Genomic DNA, 27,474 nt, shown 5'->3' on the forward strand with positions numbered 1-27,474 from the left:
TGGTTTCAGTGAACACTTTATTGTCCTTCAATTTGTCAAATACAGTGTTGCATTTATGACAATTCCAGTCACATGTCTTTCCCTCAGAACTTTTGGCCAATTGAACATAGCTAAAAATGTTGACATCCCTGCATAAAACACTCAATAACAATCTCATAAAAATAAATTGTTTAAAAAATACAAAATGCTTTGCCTGCCTTCACATGGTAATGGCTATTGTAAGACGCTCCAAACGTTACTTGAACAGTCAGATGTTTAGTTCATGGTAAATGGAACAACTAGCCTTGCATCAATTGTGGAGTCCATCAAAGAACATTCCTGGACTTAAACTGGTCACTTGCATTAAGTTGTTCCTGTGATTCTGCTACAAGCCTGGATAGACAAATATATTGTAAAAGCTAACCCATTACAGTAAAGTAAATGGCCTATCAACAGTGTATTTCATGTATTCAGTCCACTAAGAATATTATTCATCAAGCCGAAAACAGTCATGATAGCCACAACAGATAGCATTACATATTCAAACATCGTGCACATGTTGATTTTGTTTCTCCCCACCAGACGCGTTCATGACACGCAGATTAAAATACCAAAATTCTATTTTAGCACCTGACTACGCCCGCGTGCAGTTTGGATGAACTGATTGAATAACATGCATACATTTTGCAATGCTCGTGCACGGAACTTGGCAGGTCTAGTCAGCATACTACACTCCTTAGAACAGGACACGCAACAGAAATGTAAAAGTTAGGGAAATCTCAATGGCAGTACAGTATGGTAAATGTGCATGGACATTCTAGACTTGTGATGTAATTCGCTGTATGAGCGACTGTACTAGCATGGCCGAGTGAGGCAGTTGAGGACGTTTTGAAGTTTCTTGGTCACAGAGGGGTCTATGTGAACTCTTAGACCCTGTCCTAACCAAAGAGAGGCTGTGTTTACACAGGTGGCACAATTTAGATTTTCTTGCCACTCATTTGTCTTTTGATTAATCAGATCAGCTCTGAAAAAGATAAGAAAATAAATCAGAATTGGGCTGCCTGTGTAAACACAGCCTCAGAGACCCAGACATTGAGCTGCTGTTAATTGACTTGGCAAGCAGTGCTGTGACCAGGGTACAGGACAGTATTGAGACTCAGGCCCCTACTCCAGGGGCCATCCCTCCTGCTGGAACACCAGCTCCACAGCCTCCTTCACATCCTGCACCATGAAGGATGGCTGGGTCAGGTTGGGGTCAAAGCGGAAGTCCCTGTGACCGTGGAAGATCCGATGCTCTGTAACCGTATGCCTGGGGTCAGGGGGCAGTTCCTGCTGGTCCCGGCTGTACACCCCCGTACACACCAGGATGGAGCTGCACCCCACAGGGAGGGGCTCCTCGCCCCCGTACGCCCCTGTAACCCCTCCCATCTCGGCACAGGTCATTTCGTGGGGGTCCTCCAGGGGTTGGCTCTGAGGCTCCCCCCCTCCGAGCTGCATCAGGGCCCGGGTGCGGTGGCAGGACTGTAGGTAGCGGTTGTAGAGGTTGGCGCCGTAGATGTCTGCCATGGGGTTGTCACTGAGGGAGAGACGGAGTGAAGGCAGAGTGTTAAGGGGGCTTGAGTTAGTCAAGATGGAATACACAGATTGAAACAGTATCTATGCCGGGCGGGCAGGCAGTCACCCGATGGCGTAAACAGTATGTAACCCAGGCAGGCAGTCTCACCCGATGGCGTAGAGTCTCTCCACAGGTTCAGTCCAGCCCAGACTCTCAGCCTGCTGTCTGATGAGCAGCTCAGCATAGTTATAGGTCACCACACTGGGCTTTCCGATCAGAGCATCATACTTCAGCTCACAGCCAGTCACCTTCTTATACAGACTCTCCAGACACACCAGAAACATACCGTGACCAAACCTAGCAAACAGGGATATTTACAACACACATGTTCTGTTGTTTACAACAATTTGGCTATAAGACCTAAATTGCCTTGATGGTATTCTCTGAGTGGAAGTGCGTGTGTTCCCACCTGGGGTTCTTGGCCTCAGCTACCCACATCAGGTCCATGTTACAGGCCAGCACTGGAATGTGAGGATACTGCAGTGTTGTCAGGGCATTCCCAGGCTTCCCATTGGTTAAGAGCACGTCCATTATTAGCTGGAGGTTGGTCTCCCATCTGACTGGCTCACCAAACAGAATGATGGCTAAAAAAAACAATGTTGAAGACAGTCAGTCAAAAATCAATCTTCCGTAAGTTTCAAAATATTTGTTTTATTTGTATATATTACCTTCTATCGGGGGTAACTCTTTACTTGGTGGAACCTAAGATAATTCAACACTGTAAACATGCTGGAGATACGAATGGTAAATGCATAAGAATTGATGCGTCATAAACGTCTAATTTAGCTCTCCATTCTCCTCTTTCATACCATTATTAGTTTGTTCCTGCTGAACACAATCCAAGTCACGCCCTTTCTCCTCCAACTAAATCCTCACCATGTCTTTGGGTCTTCTGTTGTGATCCACCATGTCCTGAAGCGGATAGGCATCCCTCAGCATGTCTATGGTCACAACATTCTGAAATCCCAGACTGTTGTTGGATAGATTAAGGTCAAACTCAAAATAACAGAACATTAAACAGAGCAAGACAATGCAACACATTCATAAAGGGAGAGTAGCACGACAAGGAGAATTTAAAAAGGTTTCCTGCCATTTAAGGGACAATCTGCACTTAATACTTTTAAATTATTGGACTTTTAAATTAATGATATACCCATTGATTCTTGAATAATATAACTTATAAATGCCTCATGAGCTTTTTTTTCAACTCTCTTACCCCATGAGAACCCAAAATAGAGGCTTGTTTTACTCCACTGTTTGTAAACTTTGCAATTGTAAACAAACACTAAAGCCTCAAAACATGGCTTAAACTATAATTTATCATCATGGTCAGTCCTTGCATCAAAAACTATGTCTATGAAGAGTGGTTACAATTCTCCAGCCCCATCCCTCAGCTGTTTACTGCAACAATGGGGGGCTTTGTAATTGTTTAAACTGCAGATTTCCCCTTTCACTGTCCTACTGTTTGCCAAACAGTTCAAGCCAAAATCTATACAAAGACCTCATATTTCTTGGGTTACTGAATGGCTCAGGAAAACAAATGTGTGCTTAGTTTGCTCAATAGATGTCTTCTGTTGTATTACAGTCTGCCCATCAGTTTTGATCTCAGTGTACAGTTGACATAGTTGGCTGTGAAAGGATATCCTTTTAGAGGACAATAGAGACTTTATATATATATAGTATATTGCTATTAAACACTTTTAAATGACTGAAATGTTGTGTATATCCCTAGACATCTCACAGTCGTCGTCCCAATGATCACTGCTGCTCTGTTACATAGGTAATCTATCTCTCTTCAAATGTCATGGAAAGAGTCACCCCTATGATCACTGCTGCTCTGTTACATAGGTAATCTATCTCTCTTCAAATGTCATGGAAAGAGTCACCCCTATGATCACTGCTACTCTGTTACATAGGTAATCTATCTCTCTTCAAATGTCATGGAAAGAGTCACCCCTATGATCACTGCTGCTCTGTTACATAGGTAATCTATCTCTCTTCAAATGTCATGGAAAGAGTCACCCCTATGATCACTGCTGCTCTGTTACATAGGTAATCTATCTCTCTTCAAATGTCATGGAAAGAGTCACCCCTATGATCACTGCTGCTCTGTTACATAGGTAATCTATCTCTCTTCAAATGTCATGGAAAGAGTCACCCCTATGATCACTGCTGCTCTGTTACATAGGTAATCTATCTCTCTTCAAATGTCATGGAAAGAGTCACCCCTATGATCACTGCTGCTCTGTTACATAGGTAATCTATCTCTCTTCAAATGTCATGGAAAGAGTCACCCCTATGATCACTGCTGCTCTGTTACATAGGTAATCTATCTCTCTTCAAATGTCATGGAAAGAGTCACCCCTATGATCACTGCTGCTCTGTTACATAGGTAATCTATCTCTCTTCAAATGTCATGGAAAGAGTCACCCCTATGATCACTGCTGCTCTGTTACATAGGTAATCTATCTCTCTTCAAATGTCATGGAAAGAGTCACCCCTATGATCACTGCTGCTCTGTTACATAGGTAATCTATCTCTCTTCAAATGTCATGGAAAGAGTCACCCCTATGATCACTGCTGCTCTGTTACATAGGTAATCTATCTCTTTTCAAATGTCATGGAAAGAGTCACCCCTATGATCACTGCTGCTCTGTTACATAGGTAATCTATCTCTCTTCAAATGTCATGGAAAGAGTCACCCCTATGATCACTGCTGCTCTGTTACATAGGTAATCTATCTCTCTTCAAATGTCATGGAAAGAGTCACCCCTATGATCACTGCTGCTCTGTTACATAGGTAATCTATCTCTCTTCAAATGTCATGGAAAGAGTCACCCCTATGATCACTGCTGCTCTGTTACATAGGTAATCTATCTCTCTTCAAATGTCATGGAAAGAGTCACCCCTATGATCACTGCTGCTCTGTTACATAGGTAATCTATCTCTCTTCAAATGTCATGGAAAGAGTCACCCCTATGATCACTGCTGCTCTGTTACATAGGTAATCTATCTCTCTTCAAATGTCATGGAAAGAGTTACATAGGTAATCTATCTCTCTTCAAATGTCATGGAAAGAGTCACCCCTATGATCACTGCTGCTCTGTTACATAGGTAATCTATCTCTCTTCAAATGTCATGGAAAGAGTCACCCCTATGATCACTGCTGCTCTGTTACATAGGTAATCTATCTCTCTTCAAATGTCATGGAAAGAGTCACCCCTATGATCACTGCTGCTCTGTTACATAGGTAATCTATCTCTCTTCAAATGTCATGGAAAGAGTCACCCCTATGATCACTGCTGCTCTGTTACATAGGTAATCTATCTCTCTTCAAATGTCATGGAAAGAGTCACCCCTATGATCACTGCTGCTCTGTTACATAGGTAATCTATCTCTCTTCAAATGTCATGGAAAGAGTCACCCCTATGATCACTGCTGCTCTGTTACATAGGTAATCTATCTCTCTTCAAATGTCATGGAAAGAGTCACCCCTATGATCACTGCTGCTCTGTTACATAGGTAATCTATCTCTCTTCAAATGTCATGGAAAGAGTCACCCCTATGATCACTGCTGCTCTGTTACATAGGTAATCTATCTCTCTTCAAATGTCATGGAAAGAGTCACCCCTATGATCACTGCTGCTCTGTTACATAGGTAATCTATCTCTCTTCAAATGTCATGGAAAGAGTCACCCCTATGATCACTGCTGCTCTGTTACATAGGTAATCTATCTCTCTTCAAATGTCATGGAAAGAGTCACCCCTATGATCACTGCTGCTCTGTTACATAGGTAATCTATCTCTCTTCAAATGTCATGGAAAGAGTCACCCCTATGATCACTGCTGCTCTGTTACATAGGTAATCTATCTCTCTTCAAATGTCATGGAAAGAGTCACCCCTATGATCACTGCTGCTCTGTTACATAGGTAATCTATCTCTCTTCAAATGTCATGGAAAGAGTCACCCCTATGATCACTGCTGCTCTGTTACATAGGTAATCTATCTCTCTTCAAATGTCATGGAAAGAGTCACCCCTATGATCACTGCTGCTCTGTTACATAGGTAATCTATCTCTCTTCAAATGTCATGGAAAGAGTCACCCCTATGATCACTGCTGCTCTGTTACATAGGTAATCTATCTCTCTTCAAATGTCATGGAAAGAGTCACCCCTATGATCACTGCTGCTCTGTTACATAGGTAATCTATCTCTCTTCAAATATCATGGAAAGAGTCACCCCTATGATCACTGCTGCTCTGTTACATAGGTAATCTATCTCTCTTCAAATGTCATGGAAAGAGTCACCCCTATGATCACTGCTGCTCTGTTACATAGGTAATCTATCTCTCTTCAAATGTCATGGAAAGAGTCACCCCTATGATCACTGCTGCTCTGTTACATAGGTAATCTATCTCTCTTCAAATGTCATGGAAAGAGTCACCCCTATGATCACTGCTGCTCTGTTACATAGGTAATCTATCTCTCTTCAAATGTCATGGAAAGAGTCACCCCTATGATCACTGCTGCTCTGTTACATAGGTAATCTATCTCTCTTCAAATATCATGGAAAGAGTCACCCCTATGATCACTGCTGCTCTGTTACATAGGTAATCTATCTCTCTTCAAATGTCATGGAAAGAGTCACCCCTATGATCACTGCTGCTCTGTTACATAGGTAATCTATCTCTCTTCAAATATCATGGAAAGAGTCACCCCTATGATCACTGCTGCTCTGTTACATAGGTAATCTATCTCTCTTCAAATATCATGGAAAGAGTCACCCCTATGATCACTGCTGCTCTGTTACATAGGTAATCTATCTCTCTTCAAATGTCATGGAAAGAGTCACCCCTATGATCACTGCTGCTCTGTTACATAGGTAATCTATCTCTCTTCAAATATCATGGAAAGAGTCACCCCTATGATCACTGCTGCTCTGTTACATAGGTAATCTATCTCTCTTCAAATATCATGGAAAGAGTCACCCCTATGATCACTGCTGCTCTGTTACATAGGTAATCTATCTCTCTTCAAATATCATGGAAAGAGTCACCCCTATGATCACTGCTGCTCTGTTACATAGGTAATCTATCTCTCTTCAAATGTCATGGAAAGAGTCACCCCTATGATCACTGCTGCTCTGTTACATAGGTAATCTATCTCTCTTCAAATATCATGGAAAGAGTCACCCCTATGATCACTGCTGCTCTGTTACATAGGTAATCTATCTCTCTTCAAATATCATGGAAAGAGTCACCCCTATGATCACTGCTGCTCTGTTACATAGGTAATCTATCTCTCTTCAAATATCATGGAAAGAGTCACCCCTATGATCACTGCTGCTCTGTTACATAGGTAATCTATCTCTCTTCAAATGTCATGGAAAGAGTCACCCCTATGATCACTGCTGCTCTGTTACATAGGTAATCTATCTCTCTTCAAATATCATGGAAAGAGTCACCCCTATGATCACTGCTGCTCTGTTACATAGGTAATCTATCTCTCTTCAAATGTCATGGAAAGAGTCACCCCTATGATCACTGCTACTCTGTTACATAGGTAATCTATCTCTCTTCAAATATCATGGAAAGAGTCACCCCTATGATCACTGCTGCTCTGTTACATAGGTAATCTATCTCTCTTCAAATGTCATGGAAAGAGTCACCCCTATGATCACTGCTGCTCTGTTACATAGGTAATCTATCTCTCTTCAAATGTCATGGAAAGAGTCACCCCTATGATCACTGCTGCTCTGTTACATAGGTAATCTATCTCTCTTCAAATGTCATGGAAAGAGTCACCCCTATGATCACTGCTGCTCTGTTACATAGGTAATCTATCTCTCTTCAAATGTCATGGAAAGAGTCACCCCTATGATCACTGCTGCTCTGTTACATAGGTAATCTATCTCTCTTCAAATATCATGGAAAGAGTCACCCCTATGATCACTGCTGCTCTGTTACATAGGTAATCTATCTCTCTTCAAATGTCATGGAAAGAGTCACCCCTATGATCACTGCTGCTCTGTTACATAGGTAATCTATCTCTCTTCAAATATCATGGAAAGAGTCACCCCTATGATCACTGCTGCTCTGTTACATAGGTAATCTATCTCTCTTCAAATATCATGGAAAGAGTCACCCCTATGATCACTGCTGCTCTGTTACATAGGTAATCTATCTCTCTTCAAATGTCATGGAAAGAGTCACCCCTATGATCACTGCTGCTCTGTTACATAGGTAATCTATCTCTCTTCAAATGTCATGGAAAGAGTCACCCCTATGATCACTGCTGCTCTGTTACATAGGTAATCTATCTCTCTTCAAATGTCATGGAAAGAGTCACCCCTATGATCACTGCTGCTCTGTTACATAGGTAATCTATCTCTCTTCAAATATCATGGAAAGAGTCACCCCTATGATCACTGCTGCTCTGTTACATAGGTAATCTATCTCTCTTCAAATATCATGGAAAGAGTCACCCCTATGATCACTGCTGCTCTGTTACATAGGTAATCTATCTCTCTTCAAATATCATGGAAAGAGTCACCCCTATGATCACTGCTGCTCTGTTACATAGGTAATCTATCTCTCTTCAAATGTCATGGAAAGAGTCACCCCTATGATCACTGCTGCTCTGTTACATAGGTAATCTATCTCTCTTCAAATATCATGGAAAGAGTCACCCCTATGATCACTGCTGCTCTGTTACATAGGTAATCTATCTCTCTTCAAATATCATGGAAAGAGTCACCCCTATGATCACTGCTGCTCTGTTACATAGGTAATCTATCTCTCTTCAAATATCATGGAAAGAGTCACCCCTATGATCACTGCTGCTCTGTTACATAGGTAATCTATCTCTCTTCAAATGTCATGGAAAGAGTCACCCCTATGATCACTGCTGCTCTGTTACATAGGTAATCTATCTCTCTTCAAATATCATGGAAAGAGTCACCCCTATGATCACTGCTGCTCTGTTACATAGGTAATCTATCTCTCTTCAAATGTCATGGAAAGAGTCACCCCTATGATCACTGCTACTCTGTTACATAGGTAATCTATCTCTCTTCAAATATCATGGAAAGAGTCACCCCTATGATCACTGCTGCTCTGTTACATAGGTAATCAATCTCTCTTCAAATGTCATGGAAAGAGTCACCCCTATGATCACTGCTGCTCTGTTACATAGGTAATCTATCTCTCTTCAAATGTCATGGAAAGAGTCACCCCTATGATCACTGCTGCTCTGTTACATAGGTAATCTATCTCTCTTCAAATGTCATGGAAAGAGTCACCCCTATGATCACTGCTGCTCTGTTACATAGGTAATCTATCTCTCTTCAAATGTCATGGAAAGAGTCACCCCTATGATCACTGCTGCTCTGTTACATAGGTAATCTATCTCTCTTCAAATGTCATGGAAAGAGTCACCCCTATGATCACTGCTGCTCTGTTACATAGGTAATCTATCTCTCTTCAAATATCATGGAAAGAGTCACCCCTATGATCACTGCTGCTCTGTTACATAGGTAATCTATCTCTCTTCAAATGTCATGGAAAGAGTCACCCCTATGATCACTGCTACTCTGTTACATAGGTAATCTATCTCTCTTCAAATATCATGGAAAGAGTCACCCCTATGATCACTGCTACTCTGTTACATAGGTAATCTATCTCTCTTCAAATGTCATGGAAAGAGTCACCCCTATGATCACTGCTACTCTGTTACATAGGTAATCTATCTCTCTTCAAATGTCATGGAAAGAGTCACCCCTATGATCACTGCTGCTCTGTTACATAGGTAATCTATCTCTCTTCAAATATCATGGAAAGAGTCACCCCTATGATCACTGCTGCTCTGTTACATAGGTAATCTATCTCTCTTCAAATATCATGGAAAGAGTCACCCCTATGATCACTGCTGCTCTGTTACATAGGTAATCTATCTCTCTTCAAATATCATGGAAAGAGTCACCCCTATGATCACTGCTGCTCTGTTACATAGGTAATCTATCTCTCTTCAAATATCATGGAAAGAGTCACCCCTATGATCACTGCTGCTCTGTTACATAGGTAATCTATCTCTCTTCAAATATCATGGAAAGAGTCACCCCTATGATCACTGCTGCTCTGTTACATAGGTAATCTATCTCTCTTCAAATATCATGGAAAGAGTCACCCCTATGATCACTGCTGCTCTGTTACATAGGTAATCTATCTCTCTTCAAATATCATGGAAAGAGTCACCCCTATGATCACTGCTGCTCTGTTACATAGGTAATCTATCTCTCTTCAAATATCATGGAAAGAGTCACCCCTATGATCACTGCTGCTCTGTTACATAGGTAATCTATCTCTCTTCAAATATCATGGAAAGAGTCACCCCTATGATCACTGCTGCTCTGTTACATAGGTAATCTATCTCTCTTCAAATGTCATGGAAAGAGTCACCCCTATGATCACTGCTGCTCTGTTACATAGGTAATCTATCTCTCTTCAAATATCATGGAAAGAGTCACCCCTATGATCACTGCTGCTCTGTTACATAGGTAATCTATCTCTCTTCAAATATCATGGAAAGAGTCACCCCTATGATCACTGCTGCTCTGTTACATAGGTAATCTATCTCTCTTCAAATGTCATGGAAAGAGTCACCCCTATGATCACTGCTGCTCTGTTACATAGGTAATCTATCTCTCTTCAAATGTCATGGAAAGAGTCACCCCTATGATCACTGCTGCTCTGTTACATAGGTAATCTATCTCTCTTCAAATATCATGGAAAGAGTCACCCCTATGATCACTGCTGCTCTGTTACATAGGTAATCTATCTCTCTTCAAAATGTCATGGAAAGAGTCACCCCTATGATCACTGCTGCTCTGTTACATAGGTAATCTATCTCTCTTCAAATATCATGGAAAGAGTCACCCCTATGATCACTGCTGCTCTGTTACATAGGTAATCTATCTCTCTTCAAATATCATGGAAAGAGTCACCCCTATGATCACTGCTGCTCTGTTACATAGGTAATCTATCTCTCTTCAAATATCATGGAAAGAGTCACCCCTATGATCACTGCTGCTCTGTTACATAGGTAATCTATCTCTCTTCAAATATCATGGAAAGAGTCACCCCTATGATCACTGCTGCTCTGTTACATAGGTAATCTATCTCTCTTCAAATATCATGGAAAGAGTCACCCCTATGATCACTGCTGCTCTGTTACATAGGTAATCTATCTCTCTTCAAATATCATGGAAAGAGTCACCCCTATGATCACTGCTGCTCTGTTACATAGGTAATCTATCTCTCTTCAAATGTCATGGAAAGAGTCACCCCTATGATCACTGCTGCTCTGTTACATAGGTAATCTATCTCTCTTCAAATATCATGGAAAGAGTCACCCCTATGATCACTGCTGCTCTGTTACATAGGTAATCTATCTCTCTTCAAATGTCATGGAAAGAGTCACCCCTATGATCACTGCTGCTCTGTTACATAGGTAATCTATCTCTCTTCAAATGTCATGGAAAGAGTCACCCCTATGATCACTGCTGCTCTGTTACATAGGTAATCTATCTCTCTTCAAATGTCATGGAAAGAGTCACCCCTATGATCACTGCTGCTCTGTTACATAGGTAATCTATCTCTCTTCAAATATCATGGAAAGAGTCACCCCTATGATCACTGCTGCTCTGTTACATAGGTAATCTATCTCTCTTCAAATATCATGGAAAGAGTCACCCCTATGATCACTGCTGCTCTGTTACATAGGTAATCTATCTCTCTTCAAATATCATGGAAAGAGTCACCCCTATGATCACTGCTGCTCTGTTACATAGGTAATCTATCTCTCTTCAAATATCATGGAAAGAGTCACCCCTATGATCACTGCTGCTCTGTTACATAGGTAATCTATCTCTCTTCAAATGTCATGGAAAGAGTCACCCCTATGATCACTGCTGCTCTGTTACATAGGTAATCTATCTCTCTTCAAATATCATGGAAAGAGTCACCCCTATGATCACTGCTGCTCTGTTACATAGGTAATCTATCTCTCTTCAAATGTCATGGAAAGAGTCACCCCTATGATCACTGCTGCTCTGTTACATAGGTAATCTATCTCTCTTCAAATATCATGGAAAGAGTCACCCCTATGATCACTGCTGCTCTGTTACATAGGTAATCTATCTCTCTTCAAATATCATGGAAAGAGTCACCCCTATGATCACTGCTGCTCTGTTACATAGGTAATCTATCTCTCTTCAAAATGTCATGGAAAGAGTCACCCCTATGATCACTGCTGCTCTGTTACATAGGTAATCTATCTCTCTTCAAATGTCATGGAAAGAGTCACCCCTATGATCACTGCTGCTCTGTTACATAGGTAATCTATCTCTCTTCAAATATCATGGAAAGAGTCACCCCTATGATCACTGCTGCTCTGTTACATAGGTAATCTATCTCTCTTCAAATATCATGGAAAGAGTCACCCCTATGATCACTGCTGCTCTGTTACATAGGTAATCTATCTCTCTTCAAATATCATGGAAAGAGTCACCCCTATGATCACTGCTGCTCTGTTACATAGGTAATCTATCTCTCTTCAAATATCATGGAAAGAGTCACCCCTATGATCACTGCTGCTCTGTTACATAGGTAATCTATCTCTCTTCAAATGTCATGGAAAGAGTCACCCCTATGATCACTGCTGCTCTGTTACATAGGTAATCTATCTCTCTTCAAATATCATGGAAAGAGTCACCCCTATGATCACTGCTGCTCTGTTACATAGGTAATCTATCTCTCTTCAAATATCATGGAAAGAGTCACCCCTATGATCACTGCTGCTCTGTTACATAGGTAATCTATCTCTCTTCAAATATCATGGAAAGAGTCACCCCTATGATCACTGCTGCTCTGTTACATAGGTAATCTATCTCTCTTCAAATGTCATGGAAAGAGTCACCCCTATGATCACTGCTGCTCTGTTACATAGGTAATCTATCTCTCTTCAAATATCATGGAAAGAGTCACCCCTATGATCACTGCTGCTCTGTTACATAGGTAATCTATCTCTCTTCAAATGTCATGGAAAGAGTCACCCCTATGATCACTGCTGCTCTGTTACATAGGTAATCTATCTCTCTTCAAATATCATGGAAAGAGTCACCCCTATGATCACTGCTGCTCTGTTACATAGGTAATCTATCTCTCTTCAAATGTCATGGAAAGAGTCACCCCTATGATCACTGCTGCTCTGTTACATAGGTAATCTATCTCTCTTCAAATGTCATGGAAAGAGTCACCCCTATGATCACTGCTGCTCTGTTACATAGGTAATCTATCTCTCTTCAAATGTCATGGAAAGAGTCACCCCTATGATCACTGCTGCTCTGTTACATAGGTAATCTATCTCTCTTCAAATGTCATGGAAAGAGTCACCCCTATGATCACTGCTGCTCTGTTACATAGGTAATCTATCTCTCTTCAAATATCATGGAAAGAGTCACCCCTATGATCACTGCTGCTCTGTTACATAGGTAATCTATCTCTCTTCAAATGTCATGGAAAGAGTCACCCCTATGATCACTGCTGCTCTGTTACATAGGTAATCTATCTCTCTTCAAATGTCATGGAAAGAGTCACCCCTATGATCACTGCTGCTCTGTTACATAGGTAATCTATCTCTCTTCAAATGTCATGGAAAGAGTCACCCCTATGATCACTGCTGCTCTGTTACATAGGTAATCTATCTCTCTTCAAATATCATGGAAAGAGTCACCCCTATGATCACTGCTGCTCTGTTACATAGGTAATCTATCTCTCTTCAAATGTCATGGAAAGAGTCACCCCTATGATCACTGCTGCTCTGTTACATAGGTAATCTATCTCTCTTCAAATGTCATGGAAAGAGTCACCCCTATGATCACTGCTGCTCTGTTACATAGGTAATCTATCTCTCTTCAAATGTCATGGAAAGAGTCACCCCTATGATCACTGCTGCTCTGTTACATAGGTAATCTATCTCTCTTCAAATGTCATGGAAAGAGTCACCCCTATGATCACTGCTGCTCTGTTACATAGGTAATCTATCTCTCTTCAAATATCATGGAAAGAGTCACCCCTATGATCACTGCTGCTCTGTTACATAGGTAATCTATCTCTCTTCAAATATCATGGAAAGAGTCACCCCTATGATCACTGCTGCTCTGTTACATAGGTAATCTATCTCTCTTCAAATGTCATGGAAAGAGTCACCCCTATGATCACTGCTGCTCTGTTACATAGGTAATCTATCTCTCTTCAAATATCATGGAAAGAGTCACCCCTATGATCACTGCTGCTCTGTTACATAGGTAATCTATCTCTCTTCAAATGTCATGGAAAGAGTCACCCCTATGATCACTGCTGCTCTGTTACATAGGTAATCTATCTCTCTTCAAATGTCATGGAAAGAGTCACCCCTATGATCACTGCTGCTCTGTTACATAGGTAATCTATCTCTCTTCAAATGTCATGGAAAGAGTCACCCCTATGATCACTGCTGCTCTGTTACATAGGTAATCTATCTCTCTTCAAATATCATGGAAAGAGTCACCCCTATGATCACTGCTGCTCTGTTACATAGGTAATCTATCTCTCTTCAAATGTCATGGAAAGAGTCACCCCTATGATCACTGCTGCTCTGTTACATAGGTAATCTATCTCTCTTCAAATGTCATGGAAAGAGTCACCCCTATGATCACTGCTGCTCTGTTACATAGGTAATCTATCTCTCTTCAAATGTCATGGAAAGAGTCACCCCTATGATCACTGCTGCTCTGTTACATAGGTAATCTATCTCTCTTCAAATGTCATGGAAAGAGTCACCCCTATGATCACTGCTGCTCTGTTACATAGGTAATCTATCTCTCTTCAAATATCATGGAAAGAGTCACCCCTATGATCACTGCTGCTCTGTTACATAGGTAATCTATCTCTCTTCAAATGTCATGGAAAGAGTCACCCCTATGATCACTGCTGCTCTGTTACATAGGTAATCTATCTCTCTTCAAATGTCATGGAAAGAGTCACCCCTATGATCACTGCTGCTCTGTTACATAGGTAATCTATCTCTCTTCAAATGTCATGGAAAGAGTCACCCCTATGATCACTGCTGCTCTGTTACATAGGTAATCTATCTCTCTTCAAATGTCATGGAAAGAGTCACCCCTATGATCACTGCTGCTCTGTTACATAGGTAATCTATCTCTCTTCAAATGTCATGGAAAGAGTCACCCCTATGATCACTGCTGCTCTGTTACATAGGTAATCTATCTCTCTTCAAATGTCATGGAAAGAGTCACCCCTATGATCACTGCTGCTCTGTTACATAGGTAATCTATCTCTCTTCAAATGTCATGGAAAGAGTCACCCCTATGATCACTGCTGCTCTGTTACATAGGTAATCTATCTCTCTTCAAATGTCATGGAAAGAGTCACCCCTATGATCACTGCTGCTCTGTTACATAGGTAATCTATCTCTCTTCAAATGTCATGGAAAGAGTCACCCCTATGATCACTGCTGCTCTGTTACATAGGTAATCTATCTCTCTTCAAATGTCATGGAAAGAGTCACCCCTATGATCACTGCTGCTCTGTTACATAGGTAATCTATCTCTCTTCAAATGTCATGGAAAGAGTCACCCCTATGATCACTGCTGCTCTGTTACATAGGTAATCTATCTCTCTTCAAATGTCATGGAAAGAGTCACCCCTATGATCACTGCTGCTCTGTTACATAGGTAATCTATCTCTCTTCAAATGTCATGGAAAGAGTCACCCCTATGATCACTGCTGCTCTGTTACATAGGTAATCTATCTCTCTTCAAATATCATGGAAAGAGTCACCCCTATGATCACTGCTGCTCTGTTACATAGGTAATCTATCTCTCTTCAAATGTCATGGAAAGAGTCACCCCTATGATCACTGCTGCTCTGTTACATAGGTAATCTATCTCTCTTCAAATGTCATGGAAAGAGTCACCCCTATGATCACTGCTGCTCTGTTACATAGGTAATCTATCTCTCTTCAAATGTCATGGAAAGAGTCACCCCTATGATCACTGCTGCTCTGTTACATAGGTAATCTATCTCTCTTCAAATGTCATGGAAAGAGTCACCCCTATGATCACTGCTGCTCTGTTACATAGGTAATCTATCTCTCTTCAAATATCATGGAAAGAGTCACCCCTATGATCACTGCTGCTCTGTTACATAGGTAATCTATCTCTCTTCAAATGTCATGGAAAGAGTCACCCCTATGATCACTGCTGCTCTGTTACATAGGTAATCTATCTCTCTTCAAATATCATGGAAAGAGTCACCCCTATGATCACTGCTGCTCTGTTACATAGGTAATCTATCTCTCTTCAAATATCATGGAAAGAGTCACCCCTATGATCACTGCTGCTCTGTTACATAGGTAATCTATCTCTCTTCAAATGTCATGGAAAGAGTCACCCCTATGATCACTGCTGCTCTGTTACATAGGTAATCTATCTCTCTTCAAATATCATGGAAAGAGTCACCCCTATGATCACTGCTGCTCTGTTACATAGGTAATCTATCTCTCTTCAAATATCATGGAAAGAGTCACCCCTATGATCACTGCTGCTCTGTTACATAGGTAATCTATCTCTCTTCAAATATCATGGAAAGAGTCACCCCTATGATCACTGCTGCTCTGTTACATAGGTAATCTATCTCTCTTCAAATGTCATGGAAAGAGTCACCCCTATGATCACTGCTGCTCTGTTACATAGGTAATCTATCTCTCTTCAAATATCATGGAAAGAGTCACCCCTATGATCACTGCTGCTCTGTTACATAGGTAATCTATCTCTCTTCAAATATCATGGAAAGAGTCACCCCTATGATCACTGCTGCTCTGTTACATAGGTAATCTATCTCTCTTCAAATATCATGGAAAGAGTCACCCCTATGATCACTGCTGCTCTGTTACATAGGTAATCTATCTCTCTTCAAATGTCATGGAAAGAGTCACCCCTATGATCACTGCTGCTCTGTTACATAGGTAATCTATCTCTCTTCAAATATCATGGAAAGAGTCACCCCTATGATCACTGCTGCTCTGTTACATAGGTAATCTATCTCTCTTCAAATGTCATGGAAAGAGTCACCCCTATGATCACTGCTACTCTGTTACATAGGTAATCTATCTCTCTTCAAATATCATGGAAAGAGTCACCCCTATGATCACTGCTGCTCTGTTACATAGGTAATCTATCTCTCTTCAAATGTCATGGAAAGAGTCACCCCTATGATCACTGCTGCTCTGTTACATAGGTAATCTATCTCTCTTCAAATGTCATGGAAAGAGTCACCCCTATGATCACTGCTGCTCTGTTACATAGGTAATCTATCTCTCTTCAAATGTCATGGAAAGAGTCACCCCTATGATCACTGCTGCTCTGTTACATAGGTAATCTATCTCTCTTCAAATGTCATGGAAAGAGTCACCCCTATGATCACTGCTGCTCTGTTACATAGGTAATCTATCTCTCTTCAAATATCATGGAAAGAGTCACCCCTATGATCACTGCTGCTCTGTTACATAGGTAATCTATCTCTCTTCAAATGTCATGGAAAGAGTCACCCCTATGATCACTGCTGCTCTGTTACATAGGTAATCTATCTCTCTTCAAATATCATGGAAAGAGTCACCCCTATGATCACTGCTGCTCTGTTACATAGGTAATCTATCTCTCTTCAAATATCATGGAAAGAGTCACCCCTATGATCACTGCTGCTCTGTTACATAGGTAATCTATCTCTCTTCAAATGTCATGGAAAGAGTCACCCCTATGATCACTGCTGCTCTGTTACATAGGTAATCTATCTCTCTTCAAATGTCATGGAAAGAGTCACCCCTATGATCACTGCTGCTCTGTTACATAGGTAATCTATCTCTCTTCAAATGTCATGGAAAGAGTCACCCCTATGATCACTGCTGCTCTGTTACATAGGTAATCTATCTCTCTTCAAATATCATGGAAAGAGTCACCCCTATGATCACTGCTGCTCTGTTACATAGGTAATCTATCTCTCTTCAAATATCATGGAAAGAGTCACCCCTATGATCACTGCTGCTCTGTTACATAGGTAATCTATCTCTCTTCAAATATCATGGAAAGAGTCACCCCTATGATCACTGCTGCTCTGTTACATAGGTAATCTATCTCTCTTCAAATGTCATGGAAAGAGTCACCCCTATGATCACTGCTGCTCTGTTACATAGGTAATCTATCTCTCTTCAAATATCATGGAAAGAGTCACCCCTATGATCACTGCTGCTCTGTTACATAGGTAATCTATCTCTCTTCAAATATCATGGAAAGAGTCACCCCTATGATCACTGCTGCTCTGTTACATAGGTAATCTATCTCTCTTCAAATATCATGGAAAGAGTCACCCCTATGATCACTGCTGCTCTGTTACATAGGTAATCTATCTCTCTTCAAATGTCATGGAAAGAGTCACCCCTATGATCACTGCTGCTCTGTTACATAGGTAATCTATCTCTCTTCAAATATCATGGAAAGAGTCACCCCTATGATCACTGCTGCTCTGTTACATAGGTAATCTATCTCTCTTCAAATGTCATGGAAAGAGTCACCCCTATGATCACTGCTACTCTGTTACATAGGTAATCTATCTCTCTTCAAATATCATGGAAAGAGTCACCCCTATGATCACTGCTGCTCTGTTACATAGGTAATCAATCTCTCTTCAAATGTCATGGAAAGAGTCACCCCTATGATCACTGCTGCTCTGTTACATAGGTAATCTATCTCTCTTCAAATGTCATGGAAAGAGTCACCCCTATGATCACTGCTGCTCTGTTACATAGGTAATCTATCTCTCTTCAAATGTCATGGAAAGAGTCACCCCTATGATCACTGCTGCTCTGTTACATAGGTAATCTATCTCTCTTCAAATGTCATGGAAAGAGTCACCCCTATGATCACTGCTGCTCTGTTACATAGGTAATCTATCTCTCTTCAAATGTCATGGAAAGAGTCACCCCTATGATCACTGCTGCTCTGTTACATAGGTAATCTATCTCTCTTCAAATATCATGGAAAGAGTCACCCCTATGATCACTGCTGCTCTGTTACATAGGTAATCTATCTCTCTTCAAATGTCATGGAAAGAGTCACCCCTATGATCACTGCTACTCTGTTACATAGGTAATCTATCTCTCTTCAAATATCATGGAAAGAGTCACCCCTATGATCACTGCTACTCTGTTACATAGGTAATCTATCTCTCTTCAAATGTCATGGAAAGAGTCACCCCTATGATCACTGCTACTCTGTTACATAGGTAATCTATCTCTCTTCAAATGTCATGGAAAGAGTCACCCCTATGATCACTGCTGCTCTGTTACATAGGTAATCTATCTCTCTTCAAATATCATGGAAAGAGTCACCCCTATGATCACTGCTGCTCTGTTACATAGGTAATCTATCTCTCTTCAAATATCATGGAAAGAGTCACCCCTATGATCACTGCTGCTCTGTTACATAGGTAATCTATCTCTCTTCAAATATCATGGAAAGAGTCACCCCTATGATCACTGCTGCTCTGTTACATAGGTAATCTATCTCTCTTCAAATATCATGGAAAGAGTCACCCCTATGATCACTGCTGCTCTGTTACATAGGTAATCTATCTCTCTTCAAATATCATGGAAAGAGTCACCCCTATGATCACTGCTGCTCTGTTACATAGGTAATCTATCTCTCTTCAAATATCATGGAAAGAGTCACCCCTATGATCACTGCTGCTCTGTTACATAGGTAATCTATCTCTCTTCAAATATCATGGAAAGAGTCACCCCTATGATCACTGCTGCTCTGTTACATAGGTAATCTATCTCTCTTCAAATATCATGGAAAGAGTCACCCCTATGATCACTGCTGCTCTGTTACATAGGTAATCTATCTCTCTTCAAATATCATGGAAAGAGTCACCCCTATGATCACTGCTGCTCTGTTACATAGGTAATCTATCTCTCTTCAAATGTCATGGAAAGAGTCACCCCTATGATCACTGCTGCTCTGTTACATAGGTAATCTATCTCTCTTCAAATGTCATGGAAAGAGTCACCCCTATGATCACTGCTGCTCTGTTACATAGGTAATCTATCTCTCTTCAAATATCATGGAAAGAGTCACCCCTATGATCACTGCTGCTCTGTTACATAGGTAATCTATCTCTCTTCAAAATGTCATGGAAAGAGTCACCCCTATGATCACTGCTGCTCTGTTACATAGGTAATCTATCTCTCTTCAAATATCATGGAAAGAGTCACCCCTATGATCACTGCTGCTCTGTTACATAGGTAATCTATCTCTCTTCAAATATCATGGAAAGAGTCACCCCTATGATCACTGCTGCTCTGTTACATAGGTAATCTATCTCTCTTCAAATATCATGGAAAGAGTCACCCCTATGATCACTGCTGCTCTGTTACATAGGTAATCTATCTCTCTTCAAATATCATGGAAAGAGTCACCCCTATGATCACTGCTGCTCTGTTACATAGGTAATCTATCTCTCTTCAAATATCATGGAAAGAGTCACCCCTATGATCACTGCTGCTCTGTTACATAGGTAATCTATCTCTCTTCAAATATCATGGAAAGAGTCACCCCTATGATCACTGCTGCTCTGTTACATAGGTAATCTATCTCTCTTCAAATGTCATGGAAAGAGTCACCCCTATGATCACTGCTGCTCTGTTACATAGGTAATCTATCTCTCTTCAAATATCATGGAAAGAGTCACCCCTATGATCACTGCTGCTCTGTTACATAGGTAATCTATCTCTCTTCAAATGTCATGGAAAGAGTCACCCCTATGATCACTGCTGCTCTGTTACATAGGTAATCTATCTCTCTTCAAATGTCATGGAAAGAGTCACCCCTATGATCACTGCTACTCTGTTACATAGGTAATCTATCTCTCTTCAAATGTCATGGAAAGAGTCACCCCTATGATCACTGCTGCTCTGTTACATAGGTAATCTATCTCTCTTCAAATATCATGGAAAGAGTCACCCCTATGATCACTGCTGCTCTGTTACATAGGTAATCTATCTCTCTTCAAATATCATGGAAAGAGTCACCCCTATGATCACTGCTGCTCTGTTACATAGGTAATCTATCTCTCTTCAAATATCATGGAAAGAGTCACCCCTATGATCACTGCTGCTCTGTTACATAGGTAATCTATCTCTCTTCAAATATCATGGAAAGAGTCACCCCTATGATCACTGCTGCTCTGTTACATAGGTAATCTATCTCTCTTCAAATATCATGGAAAGAGTCACCCCTATGATCACTGCTGCTCTGTTACATAGGTAATCTATCTCTCTTCAAATGTCATGGAAAGAGTCACCCCTATGATCACTGCTGCTCTGTTACATAGGTAATCTATCTCTCTTCAAATATCATGGAAAGAGTCACCCCTATGATCACTGCTGCTCTGTTACATAGGTAATCTATCTCTCTTCAAATGTCATGGAAAGAGTCACCCCTATGATCACTGCTGCTCTGTTACATAGGTAATCTATCTCTCTTCAAATATCATGGAAAGAGTCACCCCTATGATCACTGCTGCTCTGTTACATAGGTAATCTATCTCTCTTCAAATATCATGGAAAGAGTCACCCCTATGATCACTGCTGCTCTGTTACATAGGTAATCTATCTCTCTTCAAAATGTCATGGAAAGAGTCACCCCTATGATCACTGCTGCTCTGTTACATAGGTAATCTATCTCTCTTCAAATGTCATGGAAAGAGTCACCCCTATGATCACTGCTGCTCTGTTACATAGGTAATCTATCTCTCTTCAAATATCATGGAAAGAGTCACCCCTATGATCACTGCTGCTCTGTTACATAGGTAATCTATCTCTCTTCAAATATCATGGAAAGAGTCACCCCTATGATCACTGCTGCTCTGTTACATAGGTAATCTATCTCTCTTCAAATATCATGGAAAGAGTCACCCCTATGATCACTGCTGCTCTGTTACATAGGTAATCTATCTCTCTTCAAATATCATGGAAAGAGTCACCCCTATGATCACTGCTGCTCTGTTACATAGGTAATCTATCTCTCTTCAAATGTCATGGAAAGAGTCACCCCTATGATCACTGCTGCTCTGTTACATAGGTAATCTATCTCTCTTCAAATATCATGGAAAGAGTCACCCCTATGATCACTGCTGCTCTGTTACATAGGTAATCTATCTCTCTTCAAATATCATGGAAAGAGTCACCCCTATGATCACTGCTGCTCTGTTACATAGGTAATCTATCTCTCTTCAAATATCATGGAAAGAGTCACCCCTATGATCACTGCTGCTCTGTTACATAGGTAATCTATCTCTCTTCAAATGTCATGGAAAGAGTCACCCCTATGATCACTGCTGCTCTGTTACATAGGTAATCTATCTCTCTTCAAATATCATGGAAAGAGTCACCCCTATGATCACTGCTGCTCTGTTACATAGGTAATCTATCTCTCTTCAAATGTCATGGAAAGAGTCACCCCTATGATCACTGCTGCTCTGTTACATAGGTAATCTATCTCTCTTCAAATATCATGGAAAGAGTCACCCCTATGATCACTGCTGCTCTGTTACATAGGTAATCTATCTCTCTTCAAATGTCATGGAAAGAGTCACCCCTATGATCACTGCTGCTCTGTTACATAGGTAATCTATCTCTCTTCAAATGTCATGGAAAGAGTCACCCCTATGATCACTGCTGCTCTGTTACATAGGTAATCTATCTCTCTTCAAATGTCATGGAAAGAGTCACCCCTATGATCACTGCTGCTCTGTTACATAGGTAATCTATCTCTCTTCAAATGTCATGGAAAGAGTCACCCCTATGATCACTGCTGCTCTGTTACATAGGTAATCTATCTCTCTTCAAATATCATGGAAAGAGTCACCCCTATGATCACTGCTGCTCTGTTACATAGGTAATCTATCTCTCTTCAAATGTCATGGAAGGAGTCACCCCTATGATCACTGCTGCTCTGTTACATAGGTAATCTATCTCTCTTCAAATGTCATGGAAAGAGTCACCCCTATGATCACTGCTGCTCTGTTACATAGGTAATCTATCTCTCTTCAAATGTCATGGAAAGAGTCACCCCTATGATCACTGCTGCTCTGTTACATAGGTAATCTATCTCTCTTCAAATGTCATGGAAAGAGTCACCCCTATGATCACTGCTGCTCTGTTACATAGGTAATCTATCTCTCTTCAAATATCATGGAAAGAGTCACCCCTATGATCACTGCTGCTCTGTTACATAGGTAATCTATCTCTCTTCAAATGTCATGGAAAGAGTCACCCCTATGATCACTGCTGCTCTGTTACATAGGTAATCTATCTCTCTTCAAATGTCATGGAAAGAGTCACCCCTATGATCACTGCTGCTCTGTTACATAGGTAATCTATCTCTCTTCAAATGTCATGGAAAGAGTCACCCCTATGATCACTGCTGCTCTGTTACATAGGTAATCTATCTCTCTTCAAATGTCATGGAAAGAGTCACCCCTATGATCACTGCTGCTCTGTTACATAGGTAATCTATCTCTCTTCAAATATCATGGAAAGAGTCACCCCTATGATCACTGCTGCTCTGTTACATAGGTAATCTATCTCTCTTCAAATATCATGGAAAGAGTCACCCCTATGATCACTGCTGCTCTGTTACATAGGTAATCTATCTCTCTTCAAATGTCATGGAAAGAGTCACCCCTATGATCACTGCTGCTCTGTTACATAGGTAATCTATCTCTCTTCAAATATCATGGAAAGAGTCACCCCTATGATCACTGCTGCTCTGTTACATAGGTAATCTATCTCTCTTCAAATGTCATGGAAAGAGTCACCCCTATGATCACTGCTGCTCTGTTACATAGGTAATCTATCTCTCTTCAAATATCATGGAAAGAGTCACCCCTATGATCACTGCTGCTCTGTTACATAGGTAATCTATCTCTCTTCAAATGTCATGGAAAGAGTCACCCCTATGATCACTGCTGCTCTGTTACATAGGTAATCTATCTCTCTTCAAATGTCATGGAAAGAGTCACCCCTATGATCACTGCTGCTCTGTTACATAGGTAATCTATCTCTCTTCAAATGTCATGGAAAGAGTCACCCCTATGATCACTGCTGCTCTGTTACATAGGTAATCTATCTCTCTTCAAATGTCATGGAAAGAGTCACCCCTATGATCACTGCTGCTCTGTTACATAGGTAATCTATCTCTCTTCAAATATCATGGAAAGAGTCACCCCTATGATCACTGCTGCTCTGTTACATAGGTAATCTATCTCTCTTCAAATGTCATGGAAAGAGTCACCCCTATGATCACTGCTGCTCTGTTACATAGGTAATCTATCTCTCTTCAAATATCATGGAAAGAGTCACCCCTATGATCACTGCTGCTCTGTTACATAGGTAATCTATCTCTCTTCAAATGTCATGGAAAGAGTCACCCCTATGATCACTGCTGCTCTGTTACATAGGTAATCTATCTCTCTTCAAATGTCATGGAAAGAGTCACCCCTATGATCACTGCTGCTCTGTTACATAGGTAATCTATCTCTCTTCAAATGTCATGGAAAGAGTCACCCCTATGATCACTGCTGCTCTGTTACATAGGTAATCTATCTCTCTTCAAATGTCATGGAAAGAGTCACCCCTATGATCACTGCTGCTCTGTTACATAGGTAATCTATCTCTCTTCAAATATCATGGAAAGAGTCACCCCTATGATCACTGCTGCTCTGTTACATAGGTAATCTATCTCTCTTCAAATATCATGGAAAGAGTCACCCCTATGATCACTGCTGCTCTGTTACATAGGTAATCTATCTCTCTTCAAATATCATGGAAAGAGTCACCCCTATGATCACTGCTGCTCTGTTACATAGGTAATCTATCTCTCTTCAAATATCATGGAAAGAGTCACCCCTATGATCACTGCTGCTCTGTTACATAGGTAATCTATCTCTCTTCAAATATCATGGAAAGAGTCACCCCTATGATCACTGCTGCTCTGTTACATAGGTAATCTATCTCTCTTCAAATATCATGGAAAGAGTCACCCCTATGATCACTGCTGCTCTGTTACATAGGTAATCTATCTCTCTTCAAATATCATGGAAAGAGTCACCCCTATGATCACTGCTGCTCTGTTACATAGGTAATCTATCTCTCTTCAAATGTCATGGAAAGAGTCACCCCTATGATCACTGCTGCTCTGTTACATAGGTAATCTATCTCTCTTCAAATGTCATGGAAAGAGTCACCCCTATGATCACTGCTGCTCTGTTACATAGGTAATCTATCTCTCTTCAAATATCATGGAAAGAGTCACCCCTATGATCACTGCTGCTCTGTTACATAGGTAATCTATCTCTCTTCAAATATCATGGAAAGAGTCACCCCTATGATCACTGCTGCTCTGTTACATAGGTAATCTATCTCTCTTCAAATATCATGGAAAGAGTCACCCCTATGATCACTGCTGCTCTGTTACATAGGTAATCTATCTCTCTTCAAATATCATGGAAAGAGTCACCCCTATGATCACTGCTGCTCTGTTACATAGGTAATCTATCTCTCTTCAAATATCATGGAAAGAGTCACCCCTATGATCACTGCTGCTCTGTTACATAGGTAATCTATCTCTCTTCAAATGTCATGGAAAGAGTCACCCCTATGATCACTGCTGCTCTGTTACATAGGTAATCTATCTCTCTTCAAATGTCATGGAAAGAGTCACCCCTATGATCACTGCTGCTCTGTTACATAGGTAATCTATCTCTCTTCAAATATCATGGAAAGAGTCACCCCTATGATCACTGCTGCTCTGTTACATAGGTAATCTATCTCTCTTCAAATGTCATGGAAAGAGTCACCCCTATGATCACTGCTGCTCTGTTACATAGGTAATCTATCTCTCTTCAAATGTCATGGAAAGAGTCACCCCTATGATCACTGCTGCTCTGTTACATAGGTAATCTATCTCTCTTCAAATGTCATGGAAAGAGTCACCCCTATGATCACTGCTCTGCCTGGAGATTAGTAAGGATACTTGTGAGCCACCTCCAGCACTGGGCCCTGGCCTGACACCAGCACACACATGTTGTGATACTGACTGAACATACGCAAAGGACTGTGGGACAGCATAACCTGGTCTGGAGACACCTGCGGTGGAAAACACAAGCAAAACAATCAGTAAAGCACAGAACCAGTTAGTGCAGGATTGTTGTGTGCAACATGACCCAGATGTTAGTGGAGGATTGTTGGGTGCAACATGACAATATAACCCAGATGTTAGTGGAGGAGTGATGGGTGCAATATGACAATATAACCCAGATGTTAGTCCAGGATTGTTGGTTACAATATGACCAAAATCCATCGCTGACCTCCACCTCCAGAAGGTGAGACATGTCAGTATGACCCAGATTTTAGTGCAGGATTGTTTGGTGCTATATGACAATATGACGCATCTCTCACCTCCACTTCCAGCAGGTGAGACAGTTGTTCAGCTTTGGTCTGCCTCATAGAGTTCCCTGCGTTGGTCACAAACACCACAGGCACTTTGTACTTCCCCTTCCTGTCCACCAAGCTCCTAAAGATCTGTTTGGCTGCAGGGATGGGTGTGCGGCCCCGCACTAGCACCCCATCGATGTCGAAGAGGAGCCCGAACAAGTTGTGGCCCTGTGGAGACAGATGAATGGTGTGTGACGTGCAGCCTTTCTTCAGTGGACTTTGAGACGATAGTTTATGGTAATGGTCTTGCATCCTTGTATGTGTATAGGCCTTAGGCCTACATGCTGGACCGGACCACCCTCATTTTCTTTATGGTAGGCCTTTAAAGTGGGTTAGTAGTGGGATTAGTCTGCAGTGATACAGCGACCAACGTAACAGTTAAACAACTCAACAGCAATGTCCTGAACTGGTCCCCTTCTGTAGAAGGGTTGTCCATGCCAAGGACAGGACAGGTAAAGACTGCATCCTAGTGGTGTGTTTACATGCACTATTTTATGTCCCTGTCAACCAGCTCTTTCAAGTTAAAGCCGGTTGGGAGGGTATTTTAGGACACAGGCTTGGCAGGGACTGTGACTAATTAATTACAGCTAAGTGTAAAGGTGTCACATGGGAAACTGTCTAGCTAATCTTGCCAACTCGGGTGAAAATATTCAGTCAATGGCATTTGGATTGGAAAACTGTGCGTTTGAAACGGAGATTTGTAGCTAGCTATCTGGAATGTGAATAGTGACCACACTTTGAATCAAAGTTTGATTTCGGTAATTAGTTAGCTAGCTAACTATAAACGAGCCAGAAACAACAATGAAACATTCGACTTACATTGCTGGAACTCTGTGATGAGATATGAAGTTGTTTGCCTGCTCCTGCGTGACTTGATTTCAGGAGTCGCCAACCAAATTTCAAAACGTTACATCTTTGCAGTAACTCTGCCATTTCCTCTAACGTTAGCTAGCAGGCTTAAGCTAGCTAAAACAATCACTACAGACAAAAACACAACAGCATTAACGTTACACACTACCAAGCACTAACTAGCTATAGGAACAACATAGCTAGCTATATCATACACGACAATAGAAAGTGAAAAGTGTGCCATCTCTAAACTTGATAGCAAGCTGCCATATGAATAACAGATGGCCACGCTTTGGCTAGCTTGCTTTCCGTCAGTGTCAACCCATACCGCGCTTGCGCACATCTAAATTTTATGGAAGTGA

General features: G+C 41.1%; 1 protein-coding gene across 1 annotated transcript; it reads right to left on the minus strand.

The window, feature by feature from the left end:
• Positions 1–27,442, minus strand: hdhd5 (haloacid dehalogenase like hydrolase domain containing 5). The gene is made up of 8 exons (XM_071405469.1): positions 27,083–27,442; positions 26,228–26,431; positions 25,803–25,915; positions 2,471–2,564; positions 2,263–2,296; positions 2,004–2,178; positions 1,703–1,891; positions 1–1,555 (listed from the first exon to the last, which is right to left on the minus strand). Exons 1-8 carry the CDS (start codon positions 27,194–27,196, stop codon positions 1,144–1,146), a joined length of 1,335 nt encoding a protein of 444 aa, XP_071261570.1. The 5' UTR covers positions 27,197–27,442; the 3' UTR covers positions 1–1,143.
• Between the last annotated feature and the right edge of the window lie 32 nt (positions 27,443–27,474).

The sequence above is a fragment of the Salvelinus alpinus genome, chromosome 6 (genome assembly GCF_045679555.1).
Source record: "Salvelinus alpinus chromosome 6, SLU_Salpinus.1, whole genome shotgun sequence".
In the NCBI taxonomy this organism is placed as follows: Eukaryota; Metazoa; Chordata; class Actinopteri; order Salmoniformes; family Salmonidae; genus Salvelinus; species Salvelinus alpinus.